At 57.1% G+C, this 21,109-nt stretch overlaps 1 protein-coding gene across 5 annotated transcripts in view; it reads left to right on the top strand.

Moving 5' to 3' along the window:
* LINGO3 (leucine rich repeat and Ig domain containing 3) overlaps nt 1–21,109 on the top strand; it is a 32,672-nt gene that overhangs the window by 5,970 nt on the left and 5,593 nt on the right. Inside the window, exons 1-2 of one of the 5 annotated variants that reach the window (XM_032711732.1) lie at nt 1,311–1,946; nt 13,924–14,027. Coding sequence is in view for 2 of the 5 variants with exons in the window: in XM_032711729.1 (XP_032567620.1) it covers nt 1,937–1,946 (10 nt within the window). In the remaining 3 variants the exon portion in view is untranslated. Of the gene's footprint in view, nt 1–1,310; nt 1,947–2,858; nt 2,924–13,923; nt 14,028–21,109 lie in introns of those variants that run through there. The other 4 variants (XM_032711733.1, XM_032711729.1, XM_032711728.1 and 1 more) reach the window with 4 other exon arrangements.

Raw genomic sequence — 21,109 nt, 5'->3', positions numbered from 1 at the left:
GGAACAGCATCTCCAAAGGCAGGGCCCCTTCCTGAAACACCGGCCCTGAGACCCTCAGGGTCCTGCCACCTCTGTGTGTCCTCCCAAGCTCAGGGCATGGTTGGACTGGATGATCCTGAAGGTCTTTTCCAACCTTGATGATTCCAGGATTCCATGGCATTTATGTTCCCCTCTGTTCCCAGCTGTTACCCAGGTGGCCCCGCTCCATCCCCGTCCCGATGCTCAGCAAGGGGCCGAGTTTGGAGCAATGTGGTTCATGGATCCTCATCCTCACCTTGGAGGGAACTTTGCACAGGGTCAGGCTCTTGGGACGGGGGGGACAGGTGAGGGTAGAGCCCAGGGCACCTAAGGAGGTGAGCAGATCCTGTCTGAGCACCCAAATGCCACAGCCCAGAGTGCACAGAGAACAGGGACCCCCTGCCCAGCCTGTCCCCTGTCCCCTGGCGTGAGGTCCCTTTGGATTAATGCTCAGATTGAAGCCAATTTGACTTAATTGGAGAGTGTGACCAAGGGCCATGGCCCTTTGGGCTTCTCCAACGTGCAGAGTGGGTTTGTAGCCTCAGCCCTGATGCCTTTACACCACATCTTTGTCCTGCTCTCTTGTTAAAGCCCAAAGTGATGCTAAAGGGGCATCAGAGCTGATGGCAGGAGGCAGCAATGGGGCAGCACCTGAAGCAGGGCTGAGTCAAAACCCACATCACAGGCTTTAATCACAACCTGCCTTTCCCCTTATTCTGATCAAATCACTCATCTGTGCCTTGATTTCCCCACAGAGTAAAGTAATGGTACAAAGGGGGCACAGTGAGACAGAAATAACTTGGTTTTCTGGTGAGATATTTGGGGAGGGGACAAGGACAAGGTGGTCCCATCCAGCCTGGGCTCCCCCAGCTCCCTCTGTGCATTGTCAGTGCTCTACTTCCCCCAGATCCACCCTAACCCTCGCCACCAGGCAGGGAAGCATCTTCCATCAGGCCAAATGAGATCAGCACTTGGCTCCCAGCAACGGGATCCAGGCAATTCCCCCCATCCCTTGATTAATAACAAGGCAGGCCCGTGGAGCGAGGTGGGGGGGACCTGCTTAATTGACTCTGTGCTTTTGATACAGCAGCTTAATGACTGTGTTCAAATTAGCCAGAATCACCTTTTCATCCTGGGGAATGGAAATGAGAGGTGGATTTCTCCAGCACACCCTCCCCCCACACTGGCCTCCTAAAAACACATCTCCAAATAAACCAAACGCGTTTTTCACGCTTGGATTTTTCATCTTCTATTAAGCAGATAAGTTGATATTGTTTAAAACAGCAATGAAATTCCTTCACAGCCCTGTAAATCTCCTGGTTTTAACTGCAGATCCAGGGCTGAGGATGGGGATGAACCTCAAAGGGGAAAGCCTGGGGTGCTTGTGCCTGCAATGAAATTATAAATCCACATCCTGGAGCAAACAAGCAGCAGGAGGCACCAGAAACCTCCAGGAGCAGAAGAGCTGGGCTGCAGCAAAGGATGGGAGTTGGGAGTGGAACCTGTAAGCTGGAAGAGCTTCACATTTCTCCTGACAACACCCTGCATGAATGGAGCTGATTCAGAGGAGAACATCTCATAGGAGAGCCCACCAATGTGGGGTTCAGGGCTGTGCCCTGCTCCTTCCCCCTGAGCCTTCCCTCAGTTTTCCATAAACTGGAGGAGATGCTGCCAAAACCTGCTGTCAGATGCAGCAAATGTCACTGAATGGCTCAGGTGGTTCTGTCACACAGCACATCAAGGGCACAGGACACTCCACTCCAGCAGCCCAGGAACCAGCAACACTAAGGACCAAGCAGGGACAAGTGGAGAGGAGCAACAATTCCACCCTGGAAAGAAATCAGCCCCAAGGAGGGAATTGGCCCCTCTCATCCTCAAAGCCTAATTCACCAAATGAGGAGGAGAGCTCCGAGGAGGGATGGGCCATGGTGAGTGCTGTCTCCAGGTGGGCTGTGGGTGCTGCTGGGGGGCTCCAGGTTATTGTCCCGTGAGCCTGGCATCTCCCTGGCACTGGAGCCCACTGCGGGGGCACAAATGCAGGAGCCATGGCTGGGCTGGGGGCTGTGATTGTTCCCGGGGCTGTTTGTGCCCCACATGCCCCAGTTTCCCCGTTGGAGTGGGGGAAATGGCTGTGTTGGTCCATAACTGCCTCCACAGGGAGAGCAGCGAGGGGAGCTCGGGGTGAGGTGGCACCTGGACCCTGTTCCGGGGGGGGCACAGGGCAGGGGGGATGCAAACGGGCTGCCGTGGGGCTGGGGCAGAGTGGGTATCCAGGGGGGCTGGAGTGGGACTGGGGGAGCCCGGGCAGGGCAGTGTGGGGGTACCTGGGGGTGCTAGCACGGGCTGGGGGAAGCCCAGGCAGGGTGGCAGAGGGTACCTGTGGGTGCTGGTCCGGCGTGGGAGCCCAGGCAGGGCGGTGTGAGGGTACCCGTGGGTGCTGGAATGGGGCTGGGGAAGCCCAGAGAGAGGGGCCGGGGGGGACCCAGGGATGCTGGCGCGGTGCCGGGTGCCCCACGCAGGGTGGCACGGGGGTACCCGAGCGCGCTGACACGGGGTCGGGGGGCCCACCCAGGGCACTCCGGGGCTTGGAGACCCCCGTCTGCTCCTTCCCCTTTGAGCGCGGCAAAGCGGAGCCCGGAGCCCTTCCCTGCGTTTCTCCGCGGGCTCCGCGCCCGATCCCGCATCTCCCCCGGCCCCGTCCCCTCCCCCGGGCGGGGGGCGCGGGGGGGCGGCTCCAGCGCACGGGCGGACGCGGTTCGAGAGGCGCCGCCGCCGCCGCGCCGCCCCCGGGGACGGGCCGGGGACGGGCCGGGGTCCGTCCAGAGCCGCCGCCGCCGCCCCCGGGGCTGCGGCTCTGCCCGCGCCGCCGCCGCGCCATGGGCAGCCCCGGAGCGGCCCCCGAGCGGTGAGTGCGGGGTCCCGGGGACGGGAGGGGAGGGGGGTCGTGGCCGGGCCGCACACGTGGGTGACGGGGGTCACCCACCCACCTTCTTCTCGCCCTCCTCCGCCTGCCCCCAGCGCCTCCGGAGCGGCTCCGGGGGGATGCCCAGCTGTGCCCACCCGCCAGGCCCCTCCGCAGCCCCCGGCTGTGCCCCCGCGCAGGGTCGTACCGGGGGTCTCGGTGGTCTCGCTGCGGCGCAGTGGGGTCCAGCCCGCACCTGCCCCGCGCTCCCGGGGGTCCGGTACCCGCAGCCCCCCCGCCCGGCAGCGCCGGGGCCGCCGCTCGCAGCCTCTTTCCTGCCACAGCCGAGCGGGTCTGAGCATCGCCAGGCGTCGGGAAGGGTTTTCCCATCTCCTCTGGCTCCTGTTTCCCCCCCTCGGGTGCTGCAGGTCCTCCTCGCCACCCCGGGGCCCTGCCTGCCCCTTCCCTCAACATCCTGGATTTTAGGGCTAGGCGGATTCTCCTGTCAGAAATCCCAGGGCTGGTTTAACCGCGGGTGTTACCGGCTGTGTTTCTCGGGGAAATGGAGCAGGCAGCAAGCGCAGCATCCCTGGCTCCTATTGCCGTGCTGAATAGCAGCCTTGCCTCTTCCCACTCCACAGCCAGAGTACTTTTGTGCCAGTTCCTTAATCCACTTGCAAAGCGGATTTGAGCTAAAACCTGACAAAAGGTGCTCTAAATCCCGTGGCGTTCGCACAGGCAGCGACTGCAGGGGAGCAGCTGCTCAGGTTCATGCCCAGCTTTACCCTGAGATGAGGGTTTGGGGAGGAGAAAAGAGCAACCAGGAGGGGAGAGCGATGAGAGGAGCAGGCAGAGTGGATGTCAGACAGCTGGAGAGCGGATCAGTGCCGGGATCTGCAGCCTGGCAGCACCCAGAGCACAAACCCCTTCAGAGGGAAGAGCATCGGAGCCGGAGCGGGTGGACCCTGGGAATTGGCTGGGATTGGAGAGGCTTGGTGGCCTGAGGAAGATCAGCCTGGGCCTCTCAGAGCTCCCAGTTGCTGTTTAGTGTCATGGCTGGTCTCGACTGCCAGCGTGGTGCTGCTCTCGCCCTGTGGGACAGAGACCGTCCTGCCTGGAGCAGAGCACCCCAAAACCCAGGTCCAGCCCCATGGGGTGACACCATGGGAAAAGCCTCATGCAGAGAGGGAAAGTTCCTACAAACCTCTCAATCAAAACACCAGGAATTCAAGCCAAAAAGCCTGACAAGAGCAGAGTTGCCCAGCGGCTCCCAGAACAGCAGCTCAGTGTGACACAATCGTGTGTGTCCTTAAAGCCGGGGACAGATTCTGTTGCTGACCTTAAAAATGCAGGTGGTGAACCCTTTGACAACCCTTTGGTAAAGGGGGGACCTTGAGGCTTTGCATCCCAAACCTCTGCCCTTTGCTGCTGCTTCCTCACCTCTTGTGCTGCAGGATGGAGACAGGAGAAGGTCCTGGCACTCCAGGGACATGGCAGGAAACATGGGGCATGTCCTTTAAACGGGAAAATAATTCCAGATGAGTTGGGGAGCAGCCAGTTTGGCAGCCTGGGATTGATCCGCTTTAATTTGAGCCGATGTATTTATCATTGGCAGCCCTGTGGCTGAGGTGGAGGGGAGGGAGCGGAGCTGCTGCCTTTTGCTGCTGGAGGACTGGCAGTGCCAGGTGAGTTGTGGCCAGAGCAGCTTTGAGAGGGGATTTCTAGTCACCCCAAGATTTCTTGTGGTTTTCAGAGGTTGCAGAAATCCCACTTGGATGTCTAGGGCCTTCCCCAAAGCCCTTGGTTTGGGAACTGAGCTTGGGGGAAGATGCTCTCAAACACAATGTCCAGCCTATAAAGCAGCCAGAGAAGCATTTCAAGAGCTGGGAGCAAACCTGTTCCCTCCAGTGTAGGGAAGCAGGAGGAAAAGCAGCTTCTGGACAGAGTTGGCTTAAAAATCAATACATTTTGCTTTTATCCTGCCCTGTTGGGAGGAGGGAGCAAGAAGACCAGAGAAACAGGATGGTTGTTTCATGTTTCACCCCCCTTGGTGTTGGTGCCTGGGATGGGACGTGGCTGTGCCAGGGACTCGCTGTGGTGGCAGAGCCAGGGCAGATCCTGCCCCATCTCCCACTGCTGCCAGGCTCAGCCTTTCCCAGGGGATGATCCCTCGCCGAAGATAGCAGGGCCAGGGGCTTTTTTCCTATTTTATAGTGTTTAGAGCTCAGGAATGTCTGCTTTTATTAGCTGTGCTAATCCTGCAGCACCAGATAACTCATCCCTCCCTCTAAGGCCCAAACCTAATCACTGCACTTCCCTCCAGCAGCAGCACAGCCCCCAATTAAACCCTGCCCTCAAAGCCCGATGGCACAGACGGACAAGGCGCTGTCTGCGAATGTGCTCGGCCTTTCAAGTCTTCAAATCCATGTTTAATGGATTTTAAATTTTTTAAATTCTTTAAAACTATTTCAAGTCTTTAAATTCATTGATTTTCTTTTTCCCCCCAGTTTCTGGTTGTCAGCTCACTCCTGTTTCCCACCAGGAGCAGGTGGTCCCTCTCTGCTCGGCAGCACGGGGAAGTGGAGCTGCCATAAGGCAGGAGGAGTTGGGCTGCTCCACGAGATGTGAGCAGTGTGGCTGCTGCGTTCCCATCCCCGGGATGGGAGTGAGCTGTTGTCGTAGCCCTGGAAATACTGTTGGGAATGTGGAGCACGTGGCCGGGAGCGTTTTGCGTGGGCAGCGGCAATTCCCGCGCCGCCGGCTCACTGCGCCGTGGGCAGCCCAGGTGGGATGCCTGTCACCAGCAACATCTCCCCAAGTCCCAAATCCCACATTTCAGAGTGAAGGGAAGCAGAAGCCAAGTGAGGCCGTGCCTGAGCTTGTCCCCAGACACACAGACTCACCACGAGGCTGCAAAACCCCTCAACGTGCATCCCGGGCCTCGGTTTCCCTGCCTGTACGTGGCTTAGTCTGGAGGCCTGGCTTAGTCTGGAGGCCTGGCTTTGTAGGTTGACACATTCTCTCAGACAGCCCAGCTCCTGCTGCCTGGGAGTGTCTGTGGCTGTAAATCCAGGATGGAATTGTCCGAGCAGGGTGGAAGGAGCATCACAGATCATCTCTCTGGTCTGTGGGCAGAACTGCAGTAGAGAGGGGCAGAAGGTGCTGCCACCAGAGCCCAAAGGGCCACTCTGGGAGTCCTGGGAAAGCACCAAAATGAACAGGGGAGGGCAGGAATGTTCAGAGCAGAGGTTTGAGAGGAGATGAAGGAATAAAACCCATGAGAGTGCTCGGAAATGCTGCGAGAGCTGTGCTGGCTCTGGCTGTGGGAGGGAGAGGGATTGGCTTCAGGTGTTATCCATGGACTTTTCTGGGTGGCTGTTGGGGAAGTTTTTGTAGGGTTTACCTTGAAGCAGATCCTTCCACAAGGTTTGGCTCAGGGGATGTGGGACCAGTGATGTGGGAGTGAGGCTGGACCACAGCCTTGCTGAGCCACTGGCAATGGCCTCTGCTGGTTTCTCCTCTGGATCCCTTTGCCTGAGCTTGTGGTGCTTTGGGGTTATGCTGGAACCTGGGAGTGCTCCAAGTCTGCAGGGTGGGCAGGATGTGGGGCCAGGACTGGTGTGGGTGGCAAGGCAGGGAAGTGGCACATGTCCGAGTGGGGAGCCCTCCCTGGTCCCAGGCAGGGACTGCCCTTCCCTCTTCTTCATGGAAAACAGGGCAGAAGTAAAGTCATCCCAGCGTGGTCGAATAGCTGGGACTTGGGTGGATAATTTGGGCAGACTGCGAGGAACAGCTTCCCTGGAGATGAGTTGGAAAGCAAAGCCAGCCATGAAGGGTCTGGGCTGTGCTCCCCAGGCTGTCACAGTGCCTTGGCATCCCCACAGGCACCCCATGGCCGGGATCCCGGGTGCCAGCCTGGGAGCAGGGGCAGCATCCATCCATCTCCCTGAGCAGCAAAGCCATCCCGGCACGTGCCCTCCTCCTTCCTGCACCTTCTGGCTCAGCCCAGCTCTTCCCTGGCTTCTCTGCCTTCATCCCCCTGCATTTTTCATGCCACCACCATGAGCTTGGCTGCAATTTGCAGCCCTATCCATCATGTGGGGTTGGTTTTTAGAGCTGTCCCAGCCCTCACCGGCACGGACCTTGTTCAGCTCCTGATGTGCCAACCAAAATAGCAGCAGCCACAGACTGGAGTGGAGAGGAACAAGTGTCACTGACAATTAAAGTGACACAGCCCAGCATCAAGGTCTCTGAGGGTTTGTGCTTTATTAAGCAACAGTGAGTTCATGGGAAAGGACTTTCACTCAGAGCACTACAAGGAAAGAGAACCAGGGACTATATTTAGGCTCAGCCTGTGATGGGGGGACAGGGCCAGGCACTGCTGGAGGGGAGCTGGACATCCTCAGCTCCCTGGCCCTGCAGAGCCTGGGGAGGCTTTGAATGGGATGCAGGGACCAGCAGGTGGGTACAGGTCAGCTTTGGGATCACAGAATCCCACAAAGGGACCTTAAAGCCCATCCCATCTCACCCCCTGCCATGAGCAGGGACACCTTCCACTAGCCCAGGTTGCTCCAGGCCCCGTCTAGCCTGGCCTTGGACACTTCTAGGGATGGGGCAGCCACAGCTGCTCTGGGAAACCTGTGCCAGGGCCTCCCCACCCTCCTGGGGAAGGTGCTGCAGAGGGACAACCCACAGTTTGAGAGCTGGAGGGTTCCCCTCCCTCTGCAATGGCCTCTCTGGGGTCTTGCACACCCAGACTCAAGTGTGTGTGTGGAGTGGCTGGGAAAGCTCCTCTGAGCAGGATCCACCCTTCCTGGAACTTGTGTGACATCATCCTGATGGGGGGTCTGTGACCCTGCCCAAGGCTGTGTGGCCCCTCACGTGGTTCCCTCTCCCTAAAATGTGCTTTGGTGATGATGTGGGTTATTTAACAGATCAATGCTTTCTCTCTTTGCCTCAGGGTCTGCCTCTTCCCACCGCCCCCTCCTATTAAAAATTCATTGTTTCTCCAAGAGACTGTTGCTAGAGGGAGATGGGGAGAAATAAAGGAGGTTCTTGGAAAGGAGGAGAGAAAATATTTAATGGGAAGGGAATAGAGGAAAAATTTAAAGCCAGTATTGTCCCTCTGCCCTGTTTGCTGCCCTGGGTGCATCTGAGCACCTGCCAGGTCGCAGGGACCCCGATGTTCCCAGAAGGCTCAGGGAGGGTCGTGGGGGACCTGGGATGAGCCTGGGAGGTGGGGATTGTCCTGTTCCTGCCTGGGGCTGAGGAACCTGCTGGCTTCAGAGTTGGGAGTGTGGGGACGTTGTGGCTGTTTCCCACAGCAGGCACAGGAGGGAAGGAGCAGCGATAATGTGGACCTGGAGCAGGGCAGGGGATGCACCTGAGCTCCAGCTCATCTGCCAGCCTTGGCATCTCCAGAAAAATCCCCCCAAGGCCCTGCTTGCTTTTCCTACTCAATTTGGCTGCTGTTTCAGTCCAGGTGGATGAGAGGGTTCAATTGTAGACTGAAATAATTGAGGAGGCCTTGATGGGCTGCACATGGTGGGACCAGCTCATCTGGCCCTGTGGTACCAGGAGCCTGGGCTGGGACACAGACTGGTCAGGCTGTGCTGCCCCTGGGGATGGACCATGGATGGATTGAGCAGGATTCAGGCAGGCTTGGGAAGGCCCTTTCCATCTTCAAAAGGCCTCATGAGCACAATCTTCGTGGTGCCCCTCATAGGTCAGCAGCAGAGGTTTGCAGAGCAGGGGAACTAAAGTGGCTCTGGCTGAGCATCCAAACTCCATCAGCCACTTCCCTGTGGTGTAACACCTCACATCAGTGAGGGGCTTTGATTCCCCTCAAGGGCAGTGGGAGGTGTTAAGCTCAATGCCCAGAGCTGTGCCCTGGCTGCTGATTCCAACCCAGTGCGGCCAGAGGAGCAAACCACGAGAGTGGTTGGTGCTTCTGGCCTCTTTTTCCAGAGGGTCACCCAGTGTGACCTTCCCGGTGCTTGGGACAGCTGGACACCAACCCTTCAATATTGACAGAATGAGCTATTTTTGTATTTTTCCATTTAAATTGGAAGGAAAGTCCATCTGGTTCCCTTCGTGCTGCCAGGGGAAAAAGGCTGTTCTTGGGTCAGCTTTCCATGGGGCATCTCCTCGCTGGAGACCCAGGGGAGGCCGTGTGGCCAGGACCTCTGTCTGGTGCTGGAATGGAGCAGGGATCACATAATTAAACGCTAATTAGGGATGGAAAACGAGCAGGACCCTGCAACTGCAAAGGGAAGGTGGAGTGACATAAATGAGATCGAAATTGTGACCTTTTTCAATAAGCAGGAATATTAACTAAGTGTGACTAATGGAGAGGGGGAATAATCCTTCCTCAGTCCTCATGCCCGGGGCCGACGTAGAGCTGGAACCTTTGGGCTGCTCCCGAGGAACCACAGCAGGTGGTGCTGGACAGCCCTGCCCGCCGTGCCCGGGGTGTCACTCCAGGAGTTACTGTGGAGCGTGGACCTTTTCCATCCCCAGTTCAGGGAGCAGTTGCCTTTCTTACCTTCAGGGTGTGTTTTTTGCATCAAGCACCAGCCTTGTGGCGAAGCAATTCCCGACAAATCCCGCTGGGATTTGGCACCACTGCCTCTTGCCCTGCCTTGCTCAGCCCTGCACCAACATCTGGCAACCTCTGGAAAGCCAGGCCCGGGTTGTTTGCTGTTGCAGTGACAGACAGGGTTGTGATCTGATGGGTCAGGCTCATTCCTCACCACACACCTCCCACCAAGGCTACCGGGGTTTTTTCCATGTCCTGAGGTTCCCTCTGGGTCGGGCCGTTGCTGCCTTGTGAGTTTTGGATCATCCCAGGCAGGGCCATCCCTGTCAGGGATTGCTCCATGCTGGACTGGGATCCTGTCCATGCTGGCTCCATCATGTGCCACTGGAGCCTGGCACAGCTGCCTCCATCCCAGTGACTTTCCTCTTTCCCAGGGCTCTTCAGAAACAGGTCTTTTCCCCTTTGTTCCATCTTTTAACAGCTCTGCCTAATTTCTCTCTCCATTTCTCTCCCTGGGGTGCTTTCTGGCTCTTTTCCCCCCCCAGAATCTGGGAGATGCCCTGTCCCTGCTGTGCTTCTGGGAGCAAGTGGAGCTGAATTTTTCCTCTTTCCCTGCTGGTTTTCCACATTTTGCTCTTTTGGGGGCCTGTTACTGGGAGAGGATCTCACCAAGGGTTTCTGATGAGCAGCCCCTGACACCTCTTTGGTGATAACGTGTCACTTTTATTGTTCATATTCCAGTAACTAAAGGTCAAATGGAAGCTTGGCTGGCTGGAAAGTCTGATATTAATTACATTAATGAGCAAAAGTCTCTGGCTTTACTGCTCCCTGCTCCTGGATGCCAGGGCAGTGCAGTGCTGGCTGGATCCTGGGCACCATCAGGGGTGTTGAGGGACTCCTGGAATGTCCTGAGCTGGAAGGGACCCACAGGGATCATCAGCCCAACCCCTGTCCCTGCCCAGGACACCCCAACAATCCCACCCTGTCCCTCAGAGCGTTGTCCAAACACTCCTGGAGCTCTGGCAGCCTTGGGGCCGTGCCCACTGCCCTGGGGAGCCTGGGCAGTGCCCCAGCACCCTCTGGGGGAAGAACCTTTCCCTGAGATCCATCCCAACCCCCTGGCACAGCTCCAGCCCTTCCCTGGCTCCTGTCCCTGGTCCCAGGACACACTGGTGACTCATATCCATCTTGCCACCAACCAGGACCCCCAGGACCCTTCCTGCAGCTCTCTGCAGATTTGCTGCCTTGCCTGGAAGAGTTGATGTGCTCATCCCAAGGAATGCTCCTGCCTTAGAAGAGCTTGACTCAGCCATCCTAGTCTGGTCCTCTGGGGGTGCAAGTGTCTCTGCTGATTTTCAGCACACCTGGGCTTGTTGGCTTTTGGCTTTGCTTCAAGAGTCTCCCATGCACAGAACTTTCCCTGGGAACTTGCTCTCTCCTCCATGGTGGTCCCATGTGGTTCCCAGGGGGGAGGAGACTCATCCCCTGGCTCCTCCACTGAGCAGCCTAGGAAGGAGTTAGAATACAGATTTTAAGAATATATTCCTTAAAATACAAGGCACAGGGGCCAGACAGTGGCAGCTGCCCTGGTGGGACAAACACGGGCAGAGCCAGGGAGCTGTGCTGGTGTCGGGGGTGGGACTGGAGGAGGTTTGAGCCACTTCACCCACGTGCTGGTGGGTCCCCTTTCACAGGGATTAAAGTGTATTTGCAGACAAAAACCCCGGAGGTAACCTGAAACAGAGGTTGCTAAGTGACACGGGAGCTGCCAAAAACAAATGCCAAGACCATCAGCTGAGCCCCTGATTGTTCCCAGGGCTGGGAATGACGGGCTCACGTAACAAGCCAAGCCCAGGTGGTCTCTAAAGTGAGCTTAAATTCCAGCATTCCCAATGCTCAGACAGGTCTGGAAGCAAAGCCTCTCCATGCCTGGCTGCCTGCAGGGAGGGCAGGAGGGGCTGGGCAGTGCTGGGAGCTGGACACGTTTGGCTTTACAGCAATTTGCCCTCAGCAGGTTTGCAGTAAACACATGGGTAGGTCCAGCTTGCCGGAATTTGGTTTAAATTTTGCTTTATCCATCTCCAGAGCTGGAGCCTGGCCACCAGGAGCAGCAGCTGAGCTGCTCTGTTGGGACTGTATTGAAGCCCTGAGTGGGGATGGCTCCGAGCATCGCCCATGGTGCCTCCTGCATCCCCCTTGGAACACCAGAGCATGGGATGTCTCACTGCAGTGGGAAACAAACCCATTTCTTTCCCAACTGTCACACTGCTCAGGCACTGGAGCAGCCCCACAGCAGCTGCCAGTGCCAGATATCCCCAGCAGATCTCTGTGCATCATCCCTGTGGAGCTGGGATCCCTCTGGATCCCCTCAAGGCAAAATCCTTGGGGATATCAGTACACACAGGATGTCAGTACCCACACGATTTTAGTTCACACGGAATGTTAGTTCACAGGGGATGTTAGTTCACACAGGATTTTAATTCACAGGGGATGTTAGTACCTACAGGATTTTAGTCCCCCACTGTAGTTGCTGGTGGTGCCACAAAGCTCCCCCAGAGGTGCTGAGGGCAGGCTGGGCTGTTCCTGGGTCATTTCTCCACAGCAGGGCTTGGTTTGGGTCACTCTTGATGTTTTAAGTGTTGGGTGTGAGTTCCTCCTACCCGTGTGTGCATCAGCCCCCTGTGCTGAGAAGAAGTGATCCTGCCTGTGATCTTGGGCTTTTCCCATCCTTCTGCCAGCCCTGGAGAACTCCCTGTCCCTGTTGTCCCAGTCCTGCCTCCTGCCATGGCCTCCAGCCTGGAGAGGTTGCTGCATCCCCTGGTTCCACCTGCAGACTCCAGCACATCCTGGGCAGGAGATTTTGGTTGTTAATGGGGGGGTTAGTGCTGCCCTTTTGGTGGGTGAATCCCTGCTGGAGTTCTGTGCATCCCACACGGAATGTGTGTTTGCATCCCTGCCACTGACTGCCAGACAGGGCTCAGCGTGTCCCAGTGATACTGGGACCTTCTGGGAGCTGAGAATGGGTGTTTGCCCTCCCAGGGAGGAGTCTGGGTCACGCAGGCAGTGTGGACAAGAGGAAGGTTTTCTGGAGCAGGGAATGAGCTGGGATTGCCACTCCCTGGCTCAAGTCCTGCTGCCTCCCACCCCCGGGGGCTGTGCAGGACCCCCGGCTTGGGGGTGGCAGGGAAGTGGAACCCTCCACATGGCGTCTGCTCAGCTGAGACTGGTGGGTTTTGGAGGGATCCCTCTGACTTTGGCTTTAGGGTGGTGATGCTTTCCTGGAGGAATTTTATCTTTTCCAGAGTGCTGTGCACTCTCAGTTCTCCAGGAACCCCAAAAGTGAGGTTTGACCCACCCGAGAGCAGCACATGAATGGTGCTGGAGCTCTCAGGAGCACATGGGGATGGGGAGCACCCATCCTTCTGGGAACAGCTCTTGGCTCCAGGGATGCCCCTAAGGGGGTGTGAGCCCTGTGCCCCCAGGTCTGGCTGCCCTGCAGAGCCGGCTCCTCATTCCTCCACCATTCCCAGCAAATCCCTGCCTTGGAAAGCTCCTTTGGCTCAGGCTCCCAAGCCTCTCTCAGCAGGAATTATCTTCCCTGGCTGCTACTGCTGCCCCTGGGGCAGAGACAGAGCAAGGGCAGAGACAAGTGGGGACCTGGAGTGAGATCTTGAGGGGCCAGAGCAGCTGCTGAGCCGGAGCAATAGCACCTCTGTGTGGGTGCAGCTGAGTCTGGGATATTTGTTGGGTGTTAACCAGGAGGAGCTGGATTTCCCTCCAGAAGAAGCTCCTTAAATTCCCTCTTTCTTTGTAACAGGCAAGTTAAACTTAATCAACAGAGCTCAAAGTGCTTTAGTAAAACTGTAGCAAACCGTTTGCCTGTAGGTTGGTGTTCAGCATCTGCTGCAGAAGTGTTGGGAGCATCTGTCGACCCCACAAAGTGCCCAAGGAGTGGACACCGGAGGGGGGGTCTGGCCAGTGGCACTTCTGCTTCCAAATTTGGGTTGAATCCCCCTAAATGAGAGGACTCCTGAGGAGCTGGTGGGTGCTATCTCCTCCTGAAATCCCCACACGTGGTTCCCAAAGAGCATTTGCTGTGTCTTCCCTTGGCTCCAGCCAGAGCTGTCCGTGGCAGTGCTGGGCTCAGACTCTCTCCTGATTCCAGGAGGATCCTTCAGGGTACAAAGTGATACATAATGTTATATTTAGATAGATAGATAGATAGATAGATAGATAGATAGATAGATAGATAGATAGATAGATAGATAGATAAAAACCATAAAAACCCAGGCAAGGTGCAGTGGTGAGATCACCCATCAGGCTGGAGCAGCACTAAGGATGCTTCCCCTCTCTGGGAGGTGTCCGTGTCCACATCCTTGGGCTTTGAGGGGATTTATTTGGGATTTCTGTGCTGGACGCTGTGGAAAGGTGATTCACAGTCATCTCCTTGTGCTGTTCTGTCCAGAGGAGCCAAGGCTGGCTGTGTGGGACCCTTTGCCATGTAACCCCCCCTGCTCTCCGATGTCTCAGCAGCCCCCGATGTCGGTGTGGCCCCGGACCTGCAGAACGGTGAGCGCTGCCCGGGGCTGGGGGGGTTGGGGGATCAGCATCACCCCTGCCCTGACACCCCACAGGGTTGGGACACCTGAAATCCAGCTCATTTCTAGCTCGTGGCCATCCCTGCTTGGTGGCATTACCCCCTCTTTGTCCCCACTGTCCTTTGCAGCGGGAGCTCTTGGCACCGCCGACCCAGAGGTTCATCCCATGCAGGAAAACTCCAGCCTGGTGCCCCCAAAACAAGCAAGAAATAACTCAAGTGGGGCTGTGATGTGAAGCTCAGGGGTGTTGAGCTCTGGTACTTGCCCTGAGGTTGGTGGCACGTGGCAATTAAGGACATGGACTTCGCATGATGGTGAAAGCAAAGACATTAATTATTTCAGTAAGCTTTTTATACCTTTTACACAATAAGCTGCAATTGTTCATTCAGACTGTGAGTCCTTATAACATTTTTACCTACTGGCAACATTAATTCCTTTCATCCTTTGTTCAAGTTCCTCTTTCTGCCCTAGGGAACTGCTTCTCCTTACTTTTCCCATGGCTTCCATCCCACCAGTGTGTGTCCATTTCTTGGTGTTTTCCCATATTAGAAATCCCTACATTGGCAGGCAACAGTGGGGTCCCCAGCCTTGGCCACAGGGAGGACCCCAGACTCAGATACAGCAGGGTCTCCAGCCTTGGCCTCAGTTGGGACCCCAGCCTTTGGCACAGCACGGCCCCAGCCTTGGCCTCAGTGGAGTTCCCAGCCTTGGCCGTGCCAGGGTGCGTGTGCAGCATCAGTTTGAGGAGCAGTGATTTGGGATTTGGGATTTGGGATTTGGGTGGGTTTCATGGGATTTGGGAGTCCACCGGCTCCACCCTGGGGCTCTGGAGGCTTTGCCCTGGCTCTGCTGTCAAAGTGCCGGACAGGGAGTTAAACCATCCAGCCCTGCCATCCCCCTCCCCTCCCACCACGGAGAATTCTGACTTTTTGGGAACCTCCTGAGGCTGCACGTGGGAAAGGAGCTGCTCTTCTAGTCCCCCAGCCCAGCTGATCCCCCAGAGCTGTGGATCTGGGCACTGACGCCAGCGTGTCTCGCTCCAAATGTCACCACTCCCTGCTGTCTGCAGCCTGGGGGAGGTGTGGGGGAGGCACAGCTGGGCCCCCCGGGGGCTCCACTGGCCCCCCCAAAATCTGAGCAGCGAGTCCAGGAGGGATCTGTGCTCTGCAGGGCTCAGGGAACTCTGGGATGACTCCCCCATCCCCCTCCCGTCTCGGGGGTTATTCCAGGGGGGTTTGCACAGGCAGGATGGGGATGGATTGGGATGTCAGGCATTATCGCACCCTGTAATGGCATTTTGCTTTCGCTGCTTCCAGGATCGTAATTGGGATGGCAATAAAATCTCCAATGCAGCAGCTGGAGACAGGGCTTAAAAACGCAGCCAGCCCAGCACTGGTGCTGAGCAGAGCTGGGAGGTGGAGGGGGGGGCTGTCACTCCATGCTCCTCTTGCCTGGGATTCCCACTCCAAGCAGAGTTTAGGGCTCCTCCTGTGCCCCCCTTGCCCCCCTGCCCCCGCAGAGCTTTGCCTGCAGAGCTCTGAGCCGCTTTTCCTGTGCAGAGCTGAGCAGTCCTGCCAGGACCGCGTTGTTTTCCACCCACAGCTGCCTCTCCCTGCTGTCCTCAGAGCAGGCAGCTGCCTGTCAGTCTGGACTGTCAGTCTGTCCATATGCCCACAAGTCCAGTCGAATCAAAGCCTCTGGAATGATGGATTACCCTTGCAAGGTGTGGAGGCAGCAGCCCCGGGGACTCCAGGCTCCTGCTCTGGAGGAAAGCTGGGCTCTCTGCCATGCCAGGCACCCCTGCACCCCCTGCCATGGGTGGTGGCACCCCATGGGGCTGAGCCCTCAGGAACGGGGTCCTTCCTGAGGCCCAAACCTGGAAGTGGCTGTTGTTTTGTCCATGAGCCTCAGAGAGTCTCAGAGCAGTGCCTGGCACACAGAGGTGCTGTCGCAGTTCAGGTGAGGGATTAGGAGGAGATTTTGCCACCAAAGGTCCAGCCCTGGTAGCAAGTGACAGCGATCATGGCATGATTTATGTGCCGGCCCCACGAGGGGCTCAGAAGCTGAGCTTAACAAACGACCCAAGCTAACGAGGGCTGGCACGGCCGGCCGGGCACACAAACGAGGGCGTTCGCTGGGGCAAAGCCCATGGGAGGCAGCTGGCACTCACAGTGCCATGGAGTCATCATCCAGCAGCATGGGAGGGCTCTGCTGGGCGCTGCTGGGCAGACTGGGATGGGGCTGGGCCGGGGCTGGGCTGGGGGTGGCTGCACGTGTGCCTTCCGAGCACTCCGCACGCCCCCGAGCAGCGTCATCCATCAGCCTCCTGAAAGGTGGCTAATTACAGCGTAGTCTTTGCTGTTCCCACCATTAATCATCCTGCTCCAGCACTTCATTTATTATGGAGCTGCCTGGCTGGGAGCAGAAAAGGCACAGGGTCCCTCCATGAGACGAGGTGGCACCTTCTCCCCAGTGCTCCAGAGCCCCTCTGGGTGATGTGCATTTAGGGACACTGTGGGGTGTCCCCAGCACAGCCTGTGCTCTGCTTGGGGATGTCCTGGTTGATCAGGCTCTGACGTGTTCCCTCCATCCCTTTCCACATCACTCCATCCACGTTGGATTCAGTGCTCTCCTGCACCGAGGTTTTGCTCCCAGGGTGCTGCTCCCAGGCTGTGTTTTGGTGAGTGATGAGCTGGGAAAGCAGGAAGCAGGAGGGGGAGGCAGCTGCAGGGCAAGGAGCAAATTCCCCTCTCTCATTTAATGGTCTTTATTTGTGTCTCTGTGGGGGCAGGAGCCCTTGGCAGGAGCGTGGCCCTGTTTTCCAAGATGTTCTGCTTGTAGCTGGGATGTGTCTGTGCCCGACTGTCCCATCTGTGCTGCCAGGGCTGGGGGGAGCTCATGTGCTGTAAATGTCTCAGCAGCGTTGTGGTGTGGGCTCTAAAACTGAGATGGCAGGAGGACAATTCCCAGGGGCTCAGTTTCCCCATCCCTACTCATGGGCTGGGAAGAAACCTGAATATGGGCAAATCTTGGGCTCCAGCTAAGTTTGGACGGGCATCTTTTGGCTTGGATGGGGACCTGTTGGCTCAGATGGGGACCTGTTGGCTTAGGTGGGGACCTGTTGGCTCAGATGGAGCCCTTACAAAGCCCAGAGCCCCTGGGCTGTATCCTGCCCTTGGGTGGGAGAGGAGGAAGGTGGTTTTACAGTGGGGGTCTCCTGGACCTGGGATATCAGCTCATTGCTGGGTGGGTGCTCAGGGACAAGGACACCCTGGGGGCTGTGGCCAGGAACTGGTGCTGGTGGCAGACTGGAGTGGTCCTGGGGGTCTGGGCTGTCAGCCCACATTTGCCTTCCAGACCCTCCTCATCCTGCCCATGATATTAATGGGCTTCTGCAAATTAGAAGTTCTCACTGTGTAGAAGGGACTTGGCTGGGAATCTTCACAAAAATAATCCCTGGTGTCCATGTGGGGACAAGTTCCTCTCCAGCATTTCTGATGTGGAGCAGCTCAGTGGCAGCAAAGTGTTTGGGCGGCAGGTGAAGAGGGGGAGTCGAGCTCAGCCTTTGCTCCTGTGTGGTCCAGCAGGTGCTGAAGCTGTTGAGATCCAGGTCAGGTTCAGTCTCAGCCACCATTTCCCAGTAGCAGATCCAGGTCGGACTGGTGGTTCAATCCAACTGCTTGGGTGGAAATAAGTCCAGCACCCATTTGTCCTGCTCCCCCTTCCCTCCTTTTAGAGGAGTTATTCACCTTGGTAGAGAAATAAAGATGCTCCTGGAATATTAAACAGCTCCCCAAAGCCCCTGGTGCTGATGAGTGGCTTCTGCACCTCGTGCCTGGTACATGCAGTGACCTTTCAGAAATGTTGTACGTTGTGGTTGCATCTAAATGTCTTCTCTCCTGGGAGCATCTTGTGGAGATAGAGATTCAGACATGATGTCTATCAAGAAGAAAAGCAGATTGTGGCCAATCTGTGGCTGCCTGCACAGTATTGCCTGGGCCACGTGCTCAGGAATCATAAGGTTGTCTCTAAAAATAAGCAGTGGCTTCTTTGGAGTCGTCTCCCTGGTGTCTCAGCTCATTAGGGAATCCTCGGCCCTGGGTGTTTGCGACATTTTGCGAGGGCTGGGAGTTTCCACGGGGGAGGGAAGTGGAGAGTGGAGTGTCCTGTGGACTCAGGGTGGGAGGACGGCTCCCTGAAGGCACCAGCCATGGAGTTTGCGGGCTGGGAAGGTAAATCCTGCCGAGCTGGGAGCTGGCGCAGCCACTGCTCCGGCCCCAAGACCTGGGGCTGCTGAGCAGGAGGAGCTGCAGGAGATGCAGCAGCTGCCAGTCACCAAAATAACTCCCTTCTGGAGAAGTTTTTCATGTTCTCAAGCCCTTAAGGCACGCCTGGGGACGCTCTGCAGTGACCCAGCAGAGCCTGTCTCCTGCACACACGTCTCCTTTCACGCTTTCTCTCCCCATTTCTGCACATTGTCAGGAAAATCTGTTGCTGTTTGAACAGCCTCGAGAGGGACATGAGGGTGACTGTGGTCCCAACCCCACTGCTGGGCTCTGACATGGCTGTTGGGGACAGTCACTTGGCCACCTGATGCCCTGAGGACCCTCAGGCCACTTGCAGGTCCTGCAGGGTGGGGGGACCCACCACAGGGATCCTGCTGGATGGGGGACCACAGGGGCCCTGCTGGGTGCTCCTCAACCCCTGAAGTTGCCCCAGTGCCCACCCAGCCCCTCAGCTGTCCCTCTGTTCCCCCAGCTCTGCCCTCCTGCCTGCCCAGCCCGGCTCTGCTGGCAAAGGGACTGACCCAGAAAAAACAGCGCCGAGAGCGGCAGAGCCCGGAGAATTTGTTTCCCAGCCGGCCTCCGATGGGATTAGGAATAATTCTCTACTGGATAATTCTCCATTAGGGCTGGTGATTGATTTTCTTCCTTCTTACTCCCAGCTCTCTCCTCCTCTCCCTGTTTCAGCTGCATTATTCTCATGCTTGGTTTGCTAATTGCCTGATCACCAGAGCCTGGCGTGGGCACATCCCTGGCCTGCTTTGACCCTCAGAGTTCCCTGCCTTTCTGTTTATGTCTCAGCACTGATTTAATCTCCTCCACGCCCCAGAATGAGCTGGGATGATTCTGCTTCCTGACACGGAGGGAGGAACCTGCTGGTGTCACCTCAGAAGCCAGGGAAGGTCCTGGGGATGGCCCTGCAGCTCCTCCCCATCACCTCCATCCTCTCCATCCCCCCACGTCTTTTCTGGGTTTTTTCCAAGCTCAGTGTGGCCACAAACCCACTGATTTTGCAGACTCGAGGTAAAAATAAAAAATGAAATTAAATAAAGGTACAGGAGCCACGGGTTTGCTTTTAGGGGTGGCACAGGTCACCTCTGGTCCTCATTGCAGCGTCTCTGCCATGAGCTGCAGCATGGCTGGAAAAGCATGGTTTGGATCCCCGACTTCACATTTGGGCATAAAACTGCTCTGTCAGGTCTAAAAAAGACCAAAAAGTCCCCCCAGGGATCCCCATCAGCCTGTGGTGCCATAGGTCAACATCAGTGGCGTCACCACCAAGAGCTGAGCATGAAGCAGACTCCCTGGGGACCCCGTGTTTCTGCCTTTTCAGCCCCAAAACCACATGGGGGGCTGTGTTTTTGCTGGCTGTTGCAAGTTGTCATTGAGGGCTCGAGGTTTCCTGGCAGGGAGGAAGGAGCAGACGTCTGGACAGGCTTTGGCACAGGACTGGGGACAGTTCCCAGGGGCTCAGCTTCCCCATCCCTACTCATGGGTTGGGAAGAAACCTGAGTACAGGCAAAGCTTGGGCTCCAGGTTGGTTTGGATGGGCACCTTTTGGCTTGGATGGGCACCTTAGGCTTGGATGGGGAGCTCTGCAAAGCCCAGAGCCAGCAGATGTCTGGACAGGCTTTGGCACAGCCCTGGGAACTCCTTGTCCAGTCTCAAGGAGCTCCGGCTGCCCTGAGCCCTGTGCAGGGCCTGGGGCCAGGGTTCAGCCTGGCACCCACCTCTGGCAGTGCCTGGCATCAGGGGGCCCATCCTCTGCCCCAAGCCCCTGCCAGCAGCTCCAGGAGGTTGGAGTCCCAGACAAGCCATCAAGCCCACTCGGTGCAGCCCTGGTCCTACTCCTACTCCTATTCCTATTCCTATTCCTATTCCTACTCCTATTCCTATTCCTACTCCTATTCCTGATAATCCAGATCTTGTTTAGGTCACACCCTGGGGTTGGGAGCAGAGGGATCTCATGTTGAGGGTGAGTCCAGAACTCTCCCCCAGTCCTGGCAGCTGTAAATGAGCTGGGGAAGCACCGAGCTGCTTCCACAGGCATTTCTGGATGCTCCATCCCCCCCCAGGCCCAGCCCAAACCCCCTCCCCGGGGCTGGCAGTGTCTGTGAGGGGGCTGGCACAGCCAGGCCAGGGTTGGCACTGGCTCCCCTGGCTGGGAGCCAGGTGTGGGCTGGGGACAGCAGCCAGGGAGCGAGGGTGGCACAGGGACAGGGCTGGCTGCCGGCAGTGCCCAGGGTGTTTCCAGCAGCACTTGGCTGCTGTTGGTGTTTGTAGGAGCCCTTTCCTGTCTCGTGCCAAATTTGGGACATGCTGGCACTGGCATGAATCGTTGGCACTGGCACCTGTGTGTCAGGGCTGGGATCATCCCCCCCATTGGGCTTTTGAGTCCCATCCCGGGGCACTTGCTGCCCCATTTTCTCCCTCCCTACTTGGGGATCTTCATCTTCCCCAGGGTCCCCATGCCTGGAAAGATGCAGCAGCATCCCATAAACTGAGCCCAGAACCTCCTCTGGGTGCCTCTGCCTGCCCCCACCCCAGGAAGGGGGTACCCCAGGCCTAGAGCAGCACTGGTGGGATTTGGGAAGGAGAAGGTCTCAGCAGGACCATTTGCTCCTGCTGGAGGAATAAAACAAGGCATTGCTTTGCCTGAGGTGTTTGTGCTCAGGAGATGTCCGAGCAGGGGAATCTGGAAATGTCACCCTGGGCTGATTTTGTGGCCTTCGTTCAGAAAAAGGGAGAAACGGCAGCGGGGGAGCAACTG

This window comes from Chiroxiphia lanceolata, chromosome 27, assembly GCF_009829145.1.
Source record: "Chiroxiphia lanceolata isolate bChiLan1 chromosome 27, bChiLan1.pri, whole genome shotgun sequence".
Lineage (NCBI taxonomy): Eukaryota > Metazoa > Chordata > Aves > Passeriformes > Pipridae > Chiroxiphia > Chiroxiphia lanceolata.
This window is presented reverse-complemented; position numbering and strand designations above follow the sequence as displayed.